Source organism: Ciconia boyciana, chromosome 16 (assembly GCF_034638445.1).
Source record: "Ciconia boyciana chromosome 16, ASM3463844v1, whole genome shotgun sequence".
Taxonomy (NCBI): Eukaryota; Metazoa; Chordata; class Aves; order Ciconiiformes; family Ciconiidae; genus Ciconia; species Ciconia boyciana.
Genome location: NC_132949.1, coordinates 3,680,974 through 3,699,661, shown reverse-complemented (window position 1 = coordinate 3,699,661; position 18,688 = coordinate 3,680,974). Strand labels below are relative to the sequence as shown.

General features: G+C 43.0%; 1 protein-coding gene across 3 annotated transcripts in view; it reads right to left on the bottom strand.

Moving 5' to 3' along the window:
• Positions 1-6,363, bottom strand: part of PRKCA (protein kinase C alpha) — a 157,827-nt gene extending 151,464 nt beyond the window's left edge. For all 3 annotated transcript variants that reach the window (XR_012045382.1, XM_072881120.1, XM_072881121.1), the window contains exons 1-2: positions 5,959-6,363; positions 2,363-2,394 (exon numbers count right to left, since the gene is read on the bottom strand). Coding sequence is in view for 2 of the 3 variants with exons in the window: in XM_072881120.1 (XP_072737221.1) it covers positions 2,363-2,394; positions 5,959-6,131 (205 nt within the window). In the remaining variant the exon portion in view is untranslated. The remainder of the gene's footprint in view (positions 1-2,362; positions 2,395-5,958) is intronic.
• Between the last annotated feature and the right edge of the window lie 12,325 nt (positions 6,364-18,688).

The window sequence follows — 18,688 nt, the reverse complement described above, 5'->3', positions numbered from 1 at the left end:
AAGTTTATTATAATGGAAACTCTGACGGACCAAGAACTATAGTTATACTAGGAGCTGTCACTGTAATATTCTTTCCTTCATGTCATACTGAAATTTCCATTTTATTCTTCATTTGTCATTCTTTTCTGTAAGGGTAGTCACTTAATTAAAGAAACTAGGGGGTTTTTTGCAACCTACCTTCTAGTTTCACACTTTTTTTTTTTTAATTCTTCACGTTCTCCCTAATTTTGATCACGAATTTGTCTTTCTAGCTTTAGCTGGTGACTTTTTAGACGGAAGCTTCAGAAAGTTGAACTGAAAAAATTTGACTCAGCTGCTTAACTTTATCACAGAAGTTTTATTTTTCAAGACTATTATCCCAAGAATATGAACTCTTTGATTTTGATTACAATCAAATTTAATGAATGAGAGCAAAAACCCCCACCACTTAAACTTATTAGTGTACCAGCAATAACTTGCTACAAAATACTTAGAAATATATATTTCTTAGAAATTTTGACTGTATAAGAATACAGAAAAGAACACTGAATACAACAGTCTCCATCAAAGAAAAACCACAGAATCTTGCTCTGATGCATACAAAAGTCAGGTTTGAACATATTTAGATTCCTGAAAAGTATCACTTCTGAAGCATTTAAAAATAAATCAAGCTACTCTACTGCTTTTATTCTTGGTTGTGTTCATGCATGGCGTTTGGAGGGAAGATGAGACTGAATTCAAATTTTTAGCTAGCTTTATAAAGATTAGTCCTCATCAGGCAAAACTATTCCTAGCTGACTAGAATTACAACGGTAGAAGGAATTCTGGCCACAGAATACGAAACACTGGACATGAACCGCCATACCAAATTGGATCTGTGGCTCAGATCAGTGGCTCACGGCCAATTTGAGCCACTAGCTGCCTGGCTGGAAGATGGGAGAAAGTCGGCACTGTACAAACTGCAAAGCTTAAGATAGATAACTGCATAATTTAAATGCAGCCTCAATTATTTTCTGTATACCAAGGGAAATCTCTAATGACCATCTAAACAATTCCTTAACTAGGAACCACTGAGCTATCCTGAATGGGATTCAGGAAATGCCACTCCACTACTGACAGATTGACCTATAGCACTGCTCTGGATGCAACGAGTAGCAAAAAACTGGAGGATATCTAGAGAATTTAATATTAACATCTTGGGACATAGAGGAAATTGTAGTAAAACCGTGGTTGCATGCTTACCTTAAGGCATGCAACGTTTTCACTATGTGTGTGTCTCTGCAAGTTTCTACTTGCAGAAAGAAAAATATTTATTGCAACATCTTTAAAGGCAACATCTCTAAAATAATTCTTTTACATTCAGTTTCTCAGAGCTTTAATTTCAAGAAGTATCAACTAACATCAACTTCCATAAAAATACCACAGAATCCATAATTTCACCAACTACTAAGTAAAAGCAACATTCAGGATAGTCAAATATGCTCTAAAGCATTAGCAAATAACCATTAAAAAATGTAATGAAAGAAACAACCAAAAGGCTAGCTAATGAGTACACAATGTACATCTGCAGGTGAAGTGATAGGGAAGAAGGTGGGGGAAGAGAAAGGGGCAACCAAAAGCCTCATCCTAATTAGGTAAACATATGACACAGAAAAAAATAACAATAGTTGGGTGTGGTTATTTTATGATTAAATGCTAAATAACGATAAGAATTTGGCAAAAATACAGAATATGTGAGAATACAGCATATCATGCTCTGGCTTTCATGTACATAGTTATCTTCCACTATAGCAGCTTTCAGTTTCTCAAGGTTAGTAGAATTTATTAAATCGGTGATTTTGTAGGGGTGGATTTTTTGGTAATTGAGTATTACATAAGACAGCAAAATGCTGCCTGTCCTAAAATGTAGTTCAAACCGAAGGTCCTCCTAAACACACAGTGTATGAAAATTAAAAACAGGGAGTTTGGGTTATGAAAAGAAGCCATATGACTAAAAAGTGAATCCATTTTCCAAAACGCCCACACAGACAAGAGCTTCTGATGTGAAAAATGGTCTCTGCAAAAGCTAAATTGCACAGATTATTTTCATGAAAAGTTAGAAGCTGCACTACATGCAGATTATATGACATTTACCATGACGAGATTGAAAACCCCCCACTTTTTGTGTTATTACAGGATGAACAATTACTTGATTGTTCAACATATATGATATAAATACCAATAGTTATTTAACTGAATAATTGTCTTCCTTTAGAATTTACATAGGCAGAGATGCTTGCTTAGTTTTTCCAGGCTTGTGTCCTTCTTGCTGCAGGCAAGTTTTGGCTGCCTTCAAAGTAAGATGCAACAATGTGCGCTAGCCAGCAAAGCATTTGTGGCTTACCTTGGCACTGAAATCCTTGTTTCCCAAATCCCCTGCATAAAAAAGACAAAGAAAAAAAACCCCTGTCTTAGTATGTTGAGTTATAATTTCTTCTCAATGATCTATAACAACATAAAAATAGCTTCATATTAAATTACTTCAGGTTTTGCTAAGACAGCAACAGATTTTAAAATATACAACACAGAACAGCCCACCCATTTCAAAGCAGAGAACAATAGCTGTCACCAGCTATGTAATTTCAGCTTCTGGCAACAATTTTTTTATTATTATTATTTTACAAGCTATTTTGGTTCTACAGTTATCATCAGCTGTGATTATTGCATAATATTTCAACTCATTTAACGTCACACATATACTTAACAGCAATGTAAAATATTCCAAGTTCTAGCAAAGGCGTATAAAACAAGCCAGACTTAGTTTTTCATCCAAATTTTAGGATTGCGTGCCGATGCTGTTATGAGCCTCAGCTAGATACCAGTCGTTTGTTGTATGGAAAGCAGACAGGTTAAAGGTTTTGCTTGTTTAAATATAAATGAGAAGACAGGCCCCTTGGTTTCATACCGATTGTTCTTCCGGCTTTCTTGCTTCTTTTCCATAACAAAATACAAATGTGCGTGTAATACTTCACCAATGGGTACAGTGACACTCAAGCCTTGTACCTGGTATCCAGAGTCCCAACATATATTATACCTCTGGCAAATTGCACTGTTGTTGGTTTTATTTATTTGTTTATCTTTAAACATTCACATTCTCTTTCCACAAAAATAAATGTTTTGAGTATCCTCCCTCTAAACATTTCTCTGCATTTTCCCTCTTTGCAGAATGGGTTTCACTTGGAGAGCTGGAGCTGCTTACACTAAAAGACAAATGAACCAAAGCCATGAAGTGTAGAAGCCAGCCAGTAGGCTGTATGCAGTTAACAACATGCAATTTAATTATGAAGTTTGTGGAAATATTTTTTTAAAAGTACATCAACAGTTTTCCCACTTATTTATTTATTTATTTATTTAGAGAAGGGACAAAACCTTTAGTACACCGTTACTTCAGGTGGAAACTGAAATTACACAGCCTGGAGCATTTCCATAAATTTCTACACAAGTCTCTACCTCTTATTGTCATAAGTAGGCCTAAACCGAGGAAAAGAGAAGAAATATAAAATTGTTTGTTTACTTGGCAGCCTATGTGACTATACTGTCATTCTGCTGCTATTACCTCTTGTCTTCACAAAAGCAAAAAGCATGTACTGGAAGCGTGCAAATGCAATTGCAGGAAAGCTGACAGCAGGACTAAGAACATGAAACAGACTTTAGATAATTTTTCGTCCTTTTAAACAGACTTATTTGTAAAGAACCTTCCTGTATTATCTACTCTATAAGCATAGCCGTTCTTCAGTGCTTGAGCTGAATTCCTACACTAACCAGCTGCAGTCCACTCCACTCCCTGGCCAGTTACAATGTATTTTAAGCAAAAGGTCTTAAAAAAAAAATAATCAACACTTGAGAAACAAAGCAGATAGGTGGAAGTTGTTTAAGAAGATAAGGAAGCACTAAACTATTTTGGTAAATATTACCTAGTCAAACGTAATCTAAGAAAACAAATCTATTTGCGTAGTTCATTGAAAGGTAGTATTTACTATTCTTTATATCTTAAAACATATGTTAATTGCCACATGTCACGTTGGCAACAGATGAAGCACTTTTTACGGAGTGTGATGCTTATTCAAGAGCTGCCCATCTTCAAATGAGGAAATGAGAAGTTTTCGAGTTGTCAAATGCTCATTTGATGAATGTGAAGAGCTTCCTTAGACTCACTAGCAAGACAAGACAAGAGCACAGCTCCTCTCGCCAGCTGTCAGCTCCAGGATACCCTTCCACTTTCACATCCATCCTGTCACCAGGTGCCTTTTCTCATGACCGTATTCCACTTCGTTTTTCAGTTGTGCTAGTTATCTGCCCAAACACAGTCTGACAATAACCCTGCAGCATTCTTTCACACCTCCCAATTCATTCTGGTTTAGATTAACTTTGAACCAGTTTCTGAAGGTCTCTCACTTTTACCATACCAAACTATGCCTTTTTTTCAAATAGGAAAAAATAATTTAAAAAAAAAACCACCACACAAAAAGTTGACTTGTTTCTCCTTATTTCTTCTGCAGTCTACCCATCTCAGTTTTCCTTCCTTTCCTCTCCTTCCTTACTCCGCAAGTATATTTCAATCATTTCTGGAGCAATCACAGTCTTCTTCAGCATGCAAACCGAGGAAAACTCAAAAGGAAGGCAACGGTCTGTGCCCAGATGCACAAACACATACGAAAAGAGCGAAACACCTGCCATAGACATAGGGCCAGCTGGGTGCAGACCCCTCTAGATCTTTTGCAGCTTTGGCTAAAATAAATCACAGCTCTCATTTGCAGCATCAAAACCGGCAGTGAAAACTTCAGCAGCAGAGCAAGGCTGCAGCTAAGCCACATCTCAGGTAAAGAAGAGGAAGCCCAAGCTCCTTCTGTTGCACACTGGCTGAACGTACACGGCATTCACCTAAAAGGCAAGGGTACACGCCCGCTCCTCTTGCCTCACCTCGCTGAGGGCACAGGGCATGAGCCGGCAGAGTCCACACGCCCACTCGCATCGCTCGGCCACGGAGAGCGAAGGGTGCAGGGCAGCGCTGAGCCCGGCAGATGCAGGGAGCCGAGCGGCCCGGCCTGCTGTGGAGCTGCAGTCCTGCCCAGGAGAGGGCATGGAAGGAACTGGTAGGTATATTTTTTTCCCCAACAGCTTAGTAATGAGGGTGTTGGTAGGAAGTTTTTCTCCCTTCCTCCCCTCTCTCTCGCAGTAACCCTTCTCTTAAAAAAACCCTCCCTTTCCTAAACACGTAATGTAGCAGCAGTGTCGCTGTGCGTTCCTAAGCTCCCTGCCCTCCCTCTGCAGCAGGAGGAAATAAAGCAGGCACCGATCACAAAGTTGAAGCCAGGGCTACAGAAGTTGTGCCACACCGCAACACCCACAACCTGAAACAGAAAACCCTCCGGTTCTACTGCAGCAGCTGTGGCGCTGGCCGAGCTCCCCGCCGCCGCGGGAAGGCGGGCACAGAGCAGGGGGCTTCGCGGGTGAAGGCAGCCAAGCCAGGGAGAACCCGGGGGGCGGGGGGCAAGAGCTGAGGAAATACCCATCCGGATGATTTGGGAAGCGATGTCCCCAGCGTGGGTCTCCAGCCCCAGCTGATCTCTGCGGCACCGGCCAGCGCTGCCCCCCGAGCGCCGGCAAGTTCAGGGGCTCCCCTCGCCCCCAGGCCTCGGGCAGGGGCCCCTCGGCGCACCGGCGGCTGCAAGCAGCTCCCCGAAGGAGGATGCGACAGAGCCGGGGGGAAGCTCACCTGCCCGACCCTGGGGGAAGAGGCCGTGGGCAGCCACCCGCCGAAACGGCGGCACCGGGGAACCGGCGGGTGGGAGGGGAGGGGCGGCCGCTCAGCGGAGCCCGGGCACGGCGGCGGGGGCCGCCCCCGGCGGGGGGGGATCCCCTACAGCTGAGCGGGCCCGGGCGGCGGCGAGGGGCCGCCGGTGGGTGCGAGGGAGGAAAGGCGCTGCCGGGGTCTCTCACCAGATGAAGTCGGTGCAGTGGCTGCAGAAGGTGGGCTGCTTGAAGAAGCGCGCGATGAATTTGTGCTCCTTCACCTCGTGCACGTTCTTCTGCCTCAGGGCCCCCTTGCGAGCGAACCGCCGCGCCGCGTCCGGAGCCGCGCCGGGCTCGGAGCCCGGGAACACGTCGGCCATAGCGCCCTCCTCTCCACCCCCCCTGCCGGGAGCCGAGCCGGGCCGGGCCGCGCCGGGAGTCGCCGCCCCGACGTCCGCCCCGTCCGGCGGCCGCCGAGTCTCTGGCAACGGCGGCGCTGGGCGCTGCCTCCCGCTCCCGCGCCTGACGTCGGAGCGGCGCGTAGGGAGCGGGAGGAGGATCCCGGGCCCGGGCCCGCGCCGGCTGCTCCGCCCGCGGGGTGAGCGAGCCCCCGGCCGCGGGCGGGGCGGGGCGGGGCAGGCCCGGCGCGGGGCCGCCCCCCGCCGCGGGGAGCGCGCGCACCGCGGGAGGGCTCGGGGGGGCGTCGGCACCTGCCGCCTCTCGTCAGCGGGCCCGCCCCTCGCACACGCACTCACCGGCTCTCCCCGCACTCACCGGCTTCCCTCACACGCATCGGCTTCCCTCACACGCATACACACGCTCACTCACCGGCTCTCCCCGCACACATCGGCTCCTCTCACACACACACACCAGCTCCCCCCCCAAACCCCACACCGGTTCCTCTCACACACACACACCAGGGCCCCCCCAAAGCCCACTCCGGTTCCCCTCACACACACACACCAGCTCCCCCAAACCCCACACCGGTTCCTCTCACACACACACCAGCTCCCCCAAACCCCACACCGGTTCCTCTCACACACACACCAGCTCCCCCCAAACCCCACACCGGTTCCCCTCACACACACACACCAGCTCCCCCAAACCCCACACCGGTTCCTCTCACACACACACACCAGCTCCCCCAAACCCCACACCGGTTCCCCTCACACACACACACCAGCTCCCCCCCAAACCCCACACCGGTTCCTCTCACACACACACACCAGCTCCCCCAAACCCCACACCAGTTCCCCTCACACACACACCAGCTCCCCCAAACCCCACACCGGTTCCTCTCACACACACACACCAGCTCCCCCAAACCCCACACCGGTTCCTCTCACACACACACACCAGCTCCCCCAAACCCCACACCGGTTCCCCTCACACACACACACCAGCTCCCCCCAAACCCCACACCAGTTCCCCTCACACACACACACCAGCTCCCCCAAACCCCACACCGGTTCCCCTCACACACACACACCAGCTCCCCCAAACCCCACACCGGTTCCCCTCACACACACACCGGTTCCTCGCTCTCGCTCACACCCAGCCACCCACCCACACAGGATTCCCTCACACACCGCACAGACCGGCTCCTCTCACACCCCCCCCGGCTGCCTTCATGCACACGCAGAGGGCAGCCGGCTTCCTTCTCTCTCCCTCACACACAGACACACACAGACAGACACACACACACACAGAGCAGCCGCCTCCCGTCACACAGCCACGGAGTTTCCTCAGTGGCGGCCATGGAAGCTGACACCTTCCCTCCAGATCGGGCCCCGGCACCAAGCGGTGCTGCTGCCCTCAGCAGCCCGGGCCGGGGCAGGGACCTGTCGGCAAGAGGCCCGGGTGGCACTGCAGCACGGCCTCCCCTGCGCCCTTGGTGCAGCTGCTGTGCCGTGCCACAAGCACAACCACCGCCGTCGCAGAGAGCACGGCTAACCTAGACCCAGCTGCTCTCTGCCACTTTCACAGCGCGCTTCCTGTACCTACCCTGAGATATGTTATTCCACCACCACAACAAACAAAGGTGTAGCCCAGACGCTCTCCTTCACAAACCTTTCCCCTTCCTGCAACCCAGAAACCCAAGAGCATACGTGCAAATGCTGGTTGAGGCCGTGCTGAACAACCGCACATCACACAACACCCACTGGCCATGCAACAGACACAAGAGAAGAGGGGCTTCACTGTCTTGCCCCACCGCAGTGTCATATATCTTTAATTTACCATACAATACAAATATCCCAACAAAAAGTGTGGGAAACACACAGCAAGTCTTTTTCACTACTCAGTTCATCCAACACGTACACAAAAGACTTTTACTATGCTTTTATGCAGCACACTGACAACGTAATAAAGTATTGTGTAAAATAATATAACTGTTCATCTTCATTTATTCATATTACACACAAAATGTTCACAAGTCCCGGGACATAGAAACATGACCTGCCTATGGCATACATACATTCTCTCATATTGCAATTTATAGAGTATCTCCATGCATTCGGAAAAACACCACGTAAAGCATGACTGCGTGTGTGTAAAAACACAATATATGTGCTAAACAAAAAACCCAAGTCCTAATTATTTTTTTTTAATAAATGTTATTCCCATGGCTACAAATTTTCACATGGGGAAATGGATGCTTGTTAAAAGTTCCTCTACCCCAATGTATCTACATACTCATAAGTCTGTCTGTGTAAGCATGCGTAATATGTTTTATTTCACAAGAATGAAAGCCAGCTAATTAACTCGAATTAAGTCTTATTTGCTGATGGGAAAAGGGTACACAGACATTGACCACAGAACAGAAATAACTTGTTACACGTGATCTTATTCTTAATTTTAAAACCTAGGTTTCTGGGCACAGCCTGGCTGAACTGGTATGTCCATGGCATTCAATCAAATAACTGATGACAGAGATAGCCCCACTTTTTTCTAAACTTACAGAATCCACCCAGATGTCCTATAAACTGTTTCCATATGCCCTTGCTTCACGGACTTTTATTTTGCAAGCAACCACTTTCAAATTTGATCTGAAATTCAATACAATATAAAGATTTTTAATTTGGTTTCTACCTATTCTACACGTTTCAAATCCCTTATTCCTCTTCAAAAGGAATAGCTTTTTCTTGCCTTAATTAACTTATGCCAAAGCACTAGGAGCACTAAGAAACATTTTGTACTCTCATTAAGTGTTCTGTCAAGAAATATGGAACATATTTATTTTATTCCTTTGCACTGTATTACAAACATAGCTGCCGAAACTGGAGAATAGGACTGAATCAGATGCAACTCTCATTGCATCAGATCTGGGGCAATCTGTACGTTTGGTTGTTCCTTAAAATCTCACAAACCTGCTGAATCATTTTGGATTCCAGTTCCTTTCCCGAGAGTGACTCTGGTCAAGATTCATTCACTGAAACACCGGCGAGTGCCCCGGGCTCTTAGTTCCAGCACCTGCTGATTGCCTTGTTAGGCCCCAGGGAAGAGCCAAACCACACCAGTCGTGACCCTACAAGATCACGTTAGGAGCACTTTACGCTGTCTCTGTAAAGCATTCATTTTATCTCACACCGAATAATTATTTGTATGTTGTGATTATACACATTAGGCAAGAGAAAAAAAAAATCTATTATGTGTGCATAGCAATCCTCAGGCAACTAGGCAAACCATTATAACACAACCTTCCCTTTACTGTATGTAATACGTAACTCCCCTTACTGCTGTCTTTTTGACACATGCCACTTAGACAATGCTTTTTGATATATGTATATATATTCACCGTCAAATGTCAAGATTTGTCACTACGACCAGGACACTTACAGTGACACTATGAAGGCATACTACATGCCGTTCACCAGATGCTTTTGGTATATGCTAACCTAACAGTGGCACCCGGTTGCTGGCAGGCTTTTAATTGCTTGGACGCCCATTTTTCCTACTCTGCGCTCAGGTCCTGTGGGTGATACAGGAACTCATCCTTCCTCTGCAAAGTACTGGAGGAAAGATGTCTGCCATCTCTTCCTGCGCACGCACGTTCCCACCAGCAGCCCATGACTTGCTCTTCTGCCTAGGGTAGCGTTTGCAATTTGTTTCTGATTCAGGCCATCTGGACAAGGAGTCAGCATTATCGTTGTTTGTGTTCAGGCATATACATCGCTATTAAATCAGAGTACTAGCTTTTCCCACCCCCTGGCAAGCAGCTCCAGAATTCCTGACTCCAAAGCGCCATTTACAGGTTCTTCTGATAACACATTTACTCCTGTATGAATATTTGGATAATATCCTAGAGAGTTCGTTCCTGATAGAAGTTCCCATTGGATGGCTTGCAAGTTTTTCACTGAAGAATTTGATTATTGCTGTAAGAAGCACAACTTCTCAAGTCCTTTCTATATTTGCATCAATACCATCCTAGGTCTGTAAGTGCGAGCATCTGCGTTCATTTTGAAAGAGGTTTGTTAGAGTCATTCTGCTGTCTGTGAAATGCCTTCTCTTTTTACTCATCTGCTGGATCAGCACACTACTGCCTGTATCATTTTTGGATAAAAAAGTGATTAAAAAAGTGTTTCCTTCCTAAAGGAAAAGTGGCTGGATTGTTGTCCCTATTTACATATGCTGCATCAGACCAACTCAAAGGCAAAGCCAAGGAGAACACCTTCATCAACTTCTTTGGCAATTGTGGCGCTCTCTTTTATTATTTCCTGCTTGTAAGAAATATTCAACAAACAGGAATCGCTTCCTGCTTGAGACCTATAAGGAAGTTCACAACCTAATCTCTCCTCACATTTCAAAGCAAATTACAACCCCTTCCTTTTCTAGAGAGTTATCAGAACAAGTAGCTATTTTCCAAGTCCCTCTTAGGAAGGATGACTTGATCATTGCAAACCTACTGTCTAAAAATGATTTGCTTCACGCAGTCTCATCTTCCAAAGGAATTTCCATGCAGTCAGCTTATGAGGCATTTCTACCAGCAACGATTATGCAATAATTACTTGCCATAATTAAGTCAAAAGCAGTTATCAGTTTCCACTAATACCTGGACTTCAGAGTCAAATTTCAGAAGCCAAGTTTTCCTAATTCCTTTTTCCACGCAACACATTCTTTGTTTGAAATCACCTATAGAGTTTAGTTTTGAAGCTCCCTTTCATAAGTTTGTTTGTCATGTTTTGACCAGTAGCTATTAATTATGAGGTAATGGCCACTAGTCCTATGGTTTTTCCAGACCCTCCTACACATTCATCAACAAAGTTGTTTATTGTTCTTACCCAGACACTTTGGCAACAAGGTACCCCAAATGTTTCCAAAAATTAGAAAAGAGGTAGGATGTGGTAACATGAATAAATACATTTGTGTGAGTGTTTGTATGTCTGTTAGCCGAGTGGTGAGAAGGAGGTAGAAATATTTTGTACCTCTCTACATCAACACTGGCTTCTGCATCTTGTTGTGCCTTTCTGCATCTGTGCGTTTCCAGCCTGCACAACTCTATCTGTGTCTTTCTGTATTTACGCTCATTCTCTTCTCCGCCCTTTTCCCCTCAAAGTTACTCAGATTGCAAGTTGGGAAATACCGGGTCATTAGACAGATTTTATCATTAAATTATTCCATGTGACAGACAGCTTGTTTACACATGCTAGTACTAATGTGAAAGTCTGAACGTATGTATTAAAACACAGTCAAAAAGAAGACTAAGTACAGAAAAAAAGTCCTAAGAGAGACGAAATGTCACAGAAAAAATATTTCTGAAAAATTCGGGGGAAAAAAATGGCATATCATAATAATTAATCATTTGCCATGGATGAAACTGCAGTTCATTGATACGTCCTAATCAGCAAAATCCTACTTCCCTTTGCGACATGTAAATGATGCCATTACTTCGACTTGAGTTTCCTTGAAATTGGTGCAAAAACCATTCCTCATGCAGATAGCTTGTAGCTGCCTGTGAATTATCCTCACAGCAGCTCTCCGTAGAATTGGAAATAAGTGGCTGATGATATACAGAACGTTGAGTGTAAAATACAATTTTTTATATCAGTGTTCTCATCAGAATACTGAGTGACAACCTATTGTTTTCTTTTCTCATATCTCAGGCACATTCAGAGCACGCTAAAACATCTCCTAGTTATAGAGCTGAATCAGAGCTTGGTGCTGTTATACACTGAAATGTGATGGGGGTCCTTTGGGATGTTTCATGGGTTTTGTTTCTTTCTAGACTGTATAAATAAAAATTTCTGCCTCAGCTGGAGTATTTGCTATCATTGCTGTTTTGCAGATTTTGTCCTTCCCACCAGCAATCACTCTGGAAAATTTTGAATCTCTCTTCCAAAAAGTAATTCACATTCTTTTGAATACATCAGAACAATTCTCTTGTGTAGGCAAATTTTCAGTCTTCAACTGCACATACAAAAAAGGCAGAAAGACTCAGACTCTGAAATACAAACAAAGCACTCAAACGATGTGGAAAAAAGAACAAACCTCTCTTGTACCAGCTAAACAAGAGAGCCTCTATTATTTATTTAGAGAAACATGGCACACAGATTTGTAAGAAACAAAGTAGGTGGGTTTTGCGATGGACAATTGACCCCTGGAATTCCTTGCCCAGAAGAACCAAACGCAAGAACCACCGCAGGTGCAGGATGCTTACCTGGGCTCAGGGGAGCGAGAAAGCCCGGGAGAGACAAACGCTGGATGCTACTGAACACAGTAGCTGGCTCAGAAAATTCCCTAGCAGACGATGCTCAGAAAGTGAGAGATTCTTAGAAGGAAGTACCACGTCTGCTTGCCCTGTTCTCACTCCTTTTTAGGTGTGCACCTGTGGTCACTGCTAGAGAGAAAAGACTCGGTTAGACAGGCCCTGCTTGAACTAGTACCACCACTCCTACGGCCTTCATTTTCTTCTTCAATTAAAGAAAAAATATTTACTGTATCACTGCCCGCTGACAAAAAGTTACCCTCAAAAACCAATTTTTTCCAGTCTTTTTGCATTAAGAGTGTAAGATGTACATGTAGGCTTTAAGTTTGCAGGTAAAAGGAACTCTGTAGGTATGTCTACACGCGATCCCTTGAAGAGTAAAATATGTCCATCAAAAGCAGGTTAGAAAAGCAGAATCACTGCACTGTCCCGAAGCCTTTTCCCAATAGTCTGTTGGAATCTCCAGTGTGCTTTTCTGACACTAAACTGGTACAAAGAGCAAATTACTTTATACTGCTTGATAGCCGGGAAACACCAGTTTTGGAATATCAGTATGTCTAGCATCAGACAGCTCCTGATAGAGCAGGACGATACTTACAGTTTCTTTATGCTGGTTATGGGCTGTGTGATGTCGTCTCGCTGACACTGAAGTCAAAGGGCAATTTCCCACTATTTCAATGGGAACAGAAAGGTGTGGTATATTTTAGTTACCATATTCCCACAAATCTTCCATTGAAAGGGAGGATAATTTTGCAAGAGTAAGCTGAGTAGAATTTTGCCATGTGAAGATGAGGTGTGAATAGATATTATATATATATATATATCATACTTCAAATTATTATTTTAGACTGCTGGATACCATTTATCACATATACAAGAAATAGTAACTTTCATGTTGCATTTGGTTTACTCTAGAGAATAAATGTGAGAGGAAAACAACATCATATCAGCTGGAATATAGAGGATATTAACTTCTTTTTCTGTGCCACCATTATATTATGACATGTTGATGTAGAGAAAGCAGAATATCATTTTCAATGGTATGATTTCCAATTATACCACATCCGTCTGTGCTCTGCACAAGTCTTTACACTTATAGAAACACTAATAATTGAAATGACAAGAGTTTGGCTGGACAAACACGGCTTTAAAATATTTGTTTAATTTAGAAGAACTGAAAAGAGAAAACACTGACACACAAAACAAGCTGACATTAATTTCAAAAAACCATTTCAAACCCCAAAGTGGCAGTTAACTGACAAATGAAGTGTGGAAAACCTCTCTGCCACAGAGACGTAACACGAGGAAGGGTTCTGTCTGTTAGCCTTTAACAGTTGTTCAACTCCCCACTGGAATTTTCATTTTCCAAAAAACCCCAGAAACTGTCCTTTAACGACAGTAGAGACTATTTCTGGTCTTTTAATCCAGTATTGTGGATTAAAGACTGAAAAGATTAGCAGACTAATACATATCATAACAAGGGAACATCTCCTTAGGTTGCACTAAGTAAGTCTCATGCTACCATTCAGTTCCACAAGGCATGGTGACCTGCATAGCCCCAAATTGCTCTTTGTATGTAAATAAAATACTACAGGTGCTCTTTCAACATGAATTACATTTTAAAATAGTTTTGTTCCAGAAAACGTAATTTTAAAAATCAGACATCTCACCCACAATGCTGCTAAGGAAAAAAACCCAGGGCATCCCATATGCAAGTGCCGGTGGATTTTGTTCCAGATGTATTATATCACGTCTGTGACATAAGAGCTAGGCAGCTTGCTTTAAAAAGGGTTGGAACAGTGGTTAAGCCAACTTGTACAGCAGACTATTATTCAACTTGACTATAGGCTGATGTCCATGGAAAAACAAGGACTCTCTTGTTAATGACCACATGATTAGGTGACATGAGGGAGAAAAATTAGGGTTTTTTTTCTAGACATAAAAAAAAAAGAAACAAAATGTGTAGTGAGCATACATACATGTGCTTTCTGCGCATTTTCAACTTGTATCATAAATATTTTGCACTTTGTAGAATGCTCATGATCTGTTCTTTCCAAAACATCTGGACATCTTCTCTTTTCAAAACTTAAATTTACGAGAATGTCACTGACATCAGTTCTGGCAATGTTGGAACAATTGCAATTTTATGTCATTCTATTGCCAAAATGCTGACAGCATCTTTGTGTCTCCCCGTGCAATGAAAAATCTCCATGTGCAATGAATAAAGGAAAATCGACCTCTGATATTTATTTTTGTTATTTTTACATAAAACTACAAAATAAATGCAAAACTCCAAGAAAAACCTGGCTAGATGATGATGCAGATTACAAAACTAGAATCAAAACTTTTAGATATACACACACATGTGGAGATTGTCAAAGCAGCTGAGTGGCCTTCTGGAAACCAAAAGAGATAGCTACATTTTCCAAAGAACACAATACGCCAAAAATTTACTTTAATAAAGTGAGCACTTTTAAAAGCATGGCCTTCATTTAGTTGTCCAAATAGAATTTGAGCCCTTCTGAAAATCCGATTCCAGTTATTGATACTGGCCCCTTCAAAATCTGCTTCCTCTTAGAAAGGCTTCGCCCTGGATTTATTGCTGGAGATTAGAGGCTGTCACAAAGTGAAATTAGTTTATTGATATCTTCCTACTCTCTAATGGTCCCCACTATGAAAGTACCATACTTCGTGGTCCAATACGAGTCTGTTAACAGGATCCAGACGCAGAATAATGCCATGTCATGAGCATCAGACATAGGCCACATCAACAGAGGTGTATTATGCTGCTGTTGAAGCTTCCTCATTTTCTAGCAAAATGTCTAGCTCAAGACAAACTAATCTTCCCTACTGTATTAGCCCTAAACTCACCCACTTCTGTTTAAATATTCAAGAACACTCTTAAAAATCAGCTTGTAAAAGTCAATGGCCTTCCCTCTGGATCCAACGCTTCGTGAAGTTTCCAGTTCCAAGACGACATTTTTAGCTTTTTCAGGCTTGTCAGTCAACAGTGAAGTTGAGATTTTCCCCTTTTAGAGTAAATTTGCAAGAATATCAGATTAAAAATACATGAGGAAAAATTAGTCAACTATTTGTGTTGATTAATAAAGATTTGGGAAAAAATCCTAATCTTGTACATTTTTAAATTGTATATAAATTGATTCAAATCACATGTAAAAACATTGATAACATCCCATTAAAAAGCCCCAAAGAAGCCAATGACCAGAGTCCGCCTGGCTTGTGAAGGTTTTGGTTTAGACCACAAGGGAGCTCAGTATCCACGTTTTGGTTACACTGTACAGGAGCTGAATCACAGAGAAGGTAGATTTATTCATCTGGAACATTCTGGACTTCTGCCCAGAAAGAATTTAACAGATGATATCCATGGATTGATAGAGATCATAGGGTCTATCTAGACTGAAGCTGTCGATTTATTAGGTGATACCAATGGACGCCTCCGACACAGCCAAAGAGCATCAATTCTAGGCTGCTTTTAGACACATGGACTTTTCAAAGAAGTTTTTAATGTGGATGAATATACCAAAGAGCTTCGTGATTATTGACCCTCTTATCCGTCATTTGGGAAAACCAAAGAATGGCAGTAAATAAATCTGGTGGTAGCTGGGCTTTCTGATAGTATTATGTCAAAGTGCCAAGGGAGGCACAGGCAATTTAAGAGCGTTCTCATTTACCCAGAGAAATCCTTTATCATGAGGGATGGAGTCATCCTGGGATGAAAACTAGCAAGGATTGCTCTGCTGGATCACAAAGGGGTAAAATGCTAATGACATTTTTGATGTCCTCAAAGTGTAAAGTGCATTCCTGCAGCAGTGCAATTCCTTGGAGAACTTACCTCAGATCCTGACCAGGTCTGAACTCTCTCCAGCTTGTAAACAAGATGACAGCCTGAGGCTATATATATATATTTTATATATATATATAAACCAACCAAGGCCAGATGCTGCTCTCATGGAAATCTGTGGCATCTGGCTTAATAGGAAGCAGAACAATAATGATGAAGGGAATCTTGAAAACTTTGTTTCAAGCTTGATGGGAGAAGAGACACAGTTTGGCTTGAGCTTGGAGAGCACCCTGTCTTTTCTGACCTCTCTCTTATGATGGCTAGCTGGCTGGCTTCTTCCTTGAATGCAATTGTGTATCTCTACACCTGCGCTAAAGGAAAGGGCAAAAAGGTGGGACAAGGCAAAAAAGGGCGAGAAGGCCTGTGGCTCCGACCTGTGCTTTTATGTTGACATCTCAAAAATTGTCCCTTGCAGATCTGTTCACTGCAGATTCAAACGCTCAGAAAATAATTTGCCCCCAAGGCTTCATAATTTAACATTCCCGATGAAGAAATTTAACACAGGATTTTTTAGACAGAGTTTTGATGAATTTATCAGAGGAACAGACAGTTTCACAATATTTGGGTCGCAGTAGAACTGAGAGAGATTCTCCGGATTTTCTGTGCAGGAAATGAGAAGGTGAAGAGGAAGTAGCTTTAAAATGCTCTCTGGTTTTGTACACCATGAATTTAATGTGTCTGAAAACTAGAACACCTTCATGCCTCTGCGAGAGAGTATTGGCCTGCTATCACCTGGAAAACTTGTTACTGCCAGCCCTCTGACAGCTCAGATTAATACAGGATGGGGTATTTTAATACTACACTTCCAGTAAACCAGTGCGTGCTTAAAGTGATTTAAGGTCTAGGACTAAAATGGTAATTATTTCGGTAACTTCAGAAAAACCGTTCTGGAACATCAGTGGTAATTAGAACTGCAGTTTACCCTTAAAATATGCTCCTAAGTGAAAATAATCTTTTTAAGAATTATATAGACACTGGTTACTTTTTACGTCACCAAGACATTCTTTCAGGTCAGTAACAGTTACTGTGTGCTTACTTCCAACGTCTCCAAACACATGAAATATAAACTTTCACTGGAAAATAATTCACTGCAAATGGATCTTGCTTCTGGCGGGCTGAATATTTTGCTAATAATGAATGTATATGTCTAAATTGTCTATACAGTTCTACATTAAATATGAAATGCAAATAATATTTAGGAAGTAGGAATAGTTTCATCTTGTCCAGAACTGAATGCAATTATTTTTCTTTAAGGCTAAAAATGACTCAGTTTACCTTCTTACTTTTTATCTCTTATCTCTTCAGTACAATGGAGCCGTCACTTCAATATTGGATGTATTGAGTAGAGGCGATAAAAATGTTTGTGCAGTGCATAAATGAACTTTGAACAAATATTAATAGAACTATCTGGGCAACACGAAGGGCCATGATTGGACCTGTGACTTAACACCTGCTCCTGCAGAGGAACACGGATACATCCGTTAGCCATCTGCCCATCACCTCTTCATACTCCAGAGAGAGGAACGGCTATACACATGAAAACCCAGTGACTGACATGTGAAACAAAGGGAACAGCGTGAAGGGAGCTGGAATCTGAATACCTTATCCTTGCAGGAAAAGGATGAGATTGTCGGTCCCAGTACAGTCCCAAGGCCAGCTTTCATGCCAGAGAGGGTGCCTCAGCAAGCGGGTGCTGGCACATAAGGCAGGACTGCATTCAGGCTTCTCTAATATTCTACCTCATTGTCCCTAATCAATACATTCCTGTTGATTTGAGAAACATCTGCATTTTCAACTGGCTGTGTCGTGCATTTTCTGGTTGAAGAACAGTCATAAAATCTAGCGAATGGTGGGTAATGCAGGCCCAGCACTCATTTGCCGGAAGGACAGACTGCCAGGAAGTCTGTGGCAGGATCAGAGGTGCAACATATCCTACAATATCAGGAAAATTACAGCATCAACTAGAGAAGCAGACAGACAGATTAGAGGAAGGACATAAGGTTTGGCTCATTAGCTGAGGGAACTGTTACCTCGCACCGACCTTCAGTCTGTCTACTTCTTGCAAACTTTCTGCATATCACCAGGAGAGACCAATTCCTGTCTGAAAGTCTTTGTCTACCTTCTTATTATCTTGTGTCCCGATTATTACATCTTTTCCTATTGTCATGACAGCTCCAGCTGACCCCTGGTGTCAATGCAGAATGCAGCTGCATAGACTGTTTTTCATCATCATTTTTCTTTTAGCATCACTCTACTATTTTTTTCCTCCTTCTCTTCCATATGACATTTTTACCTTCACTTTTAAGGCCTTTGCTGGCTTATCCTCTTCCTCTCTCTTATTCCTTACTGAAACCACTCTGATCAGCCAGTGA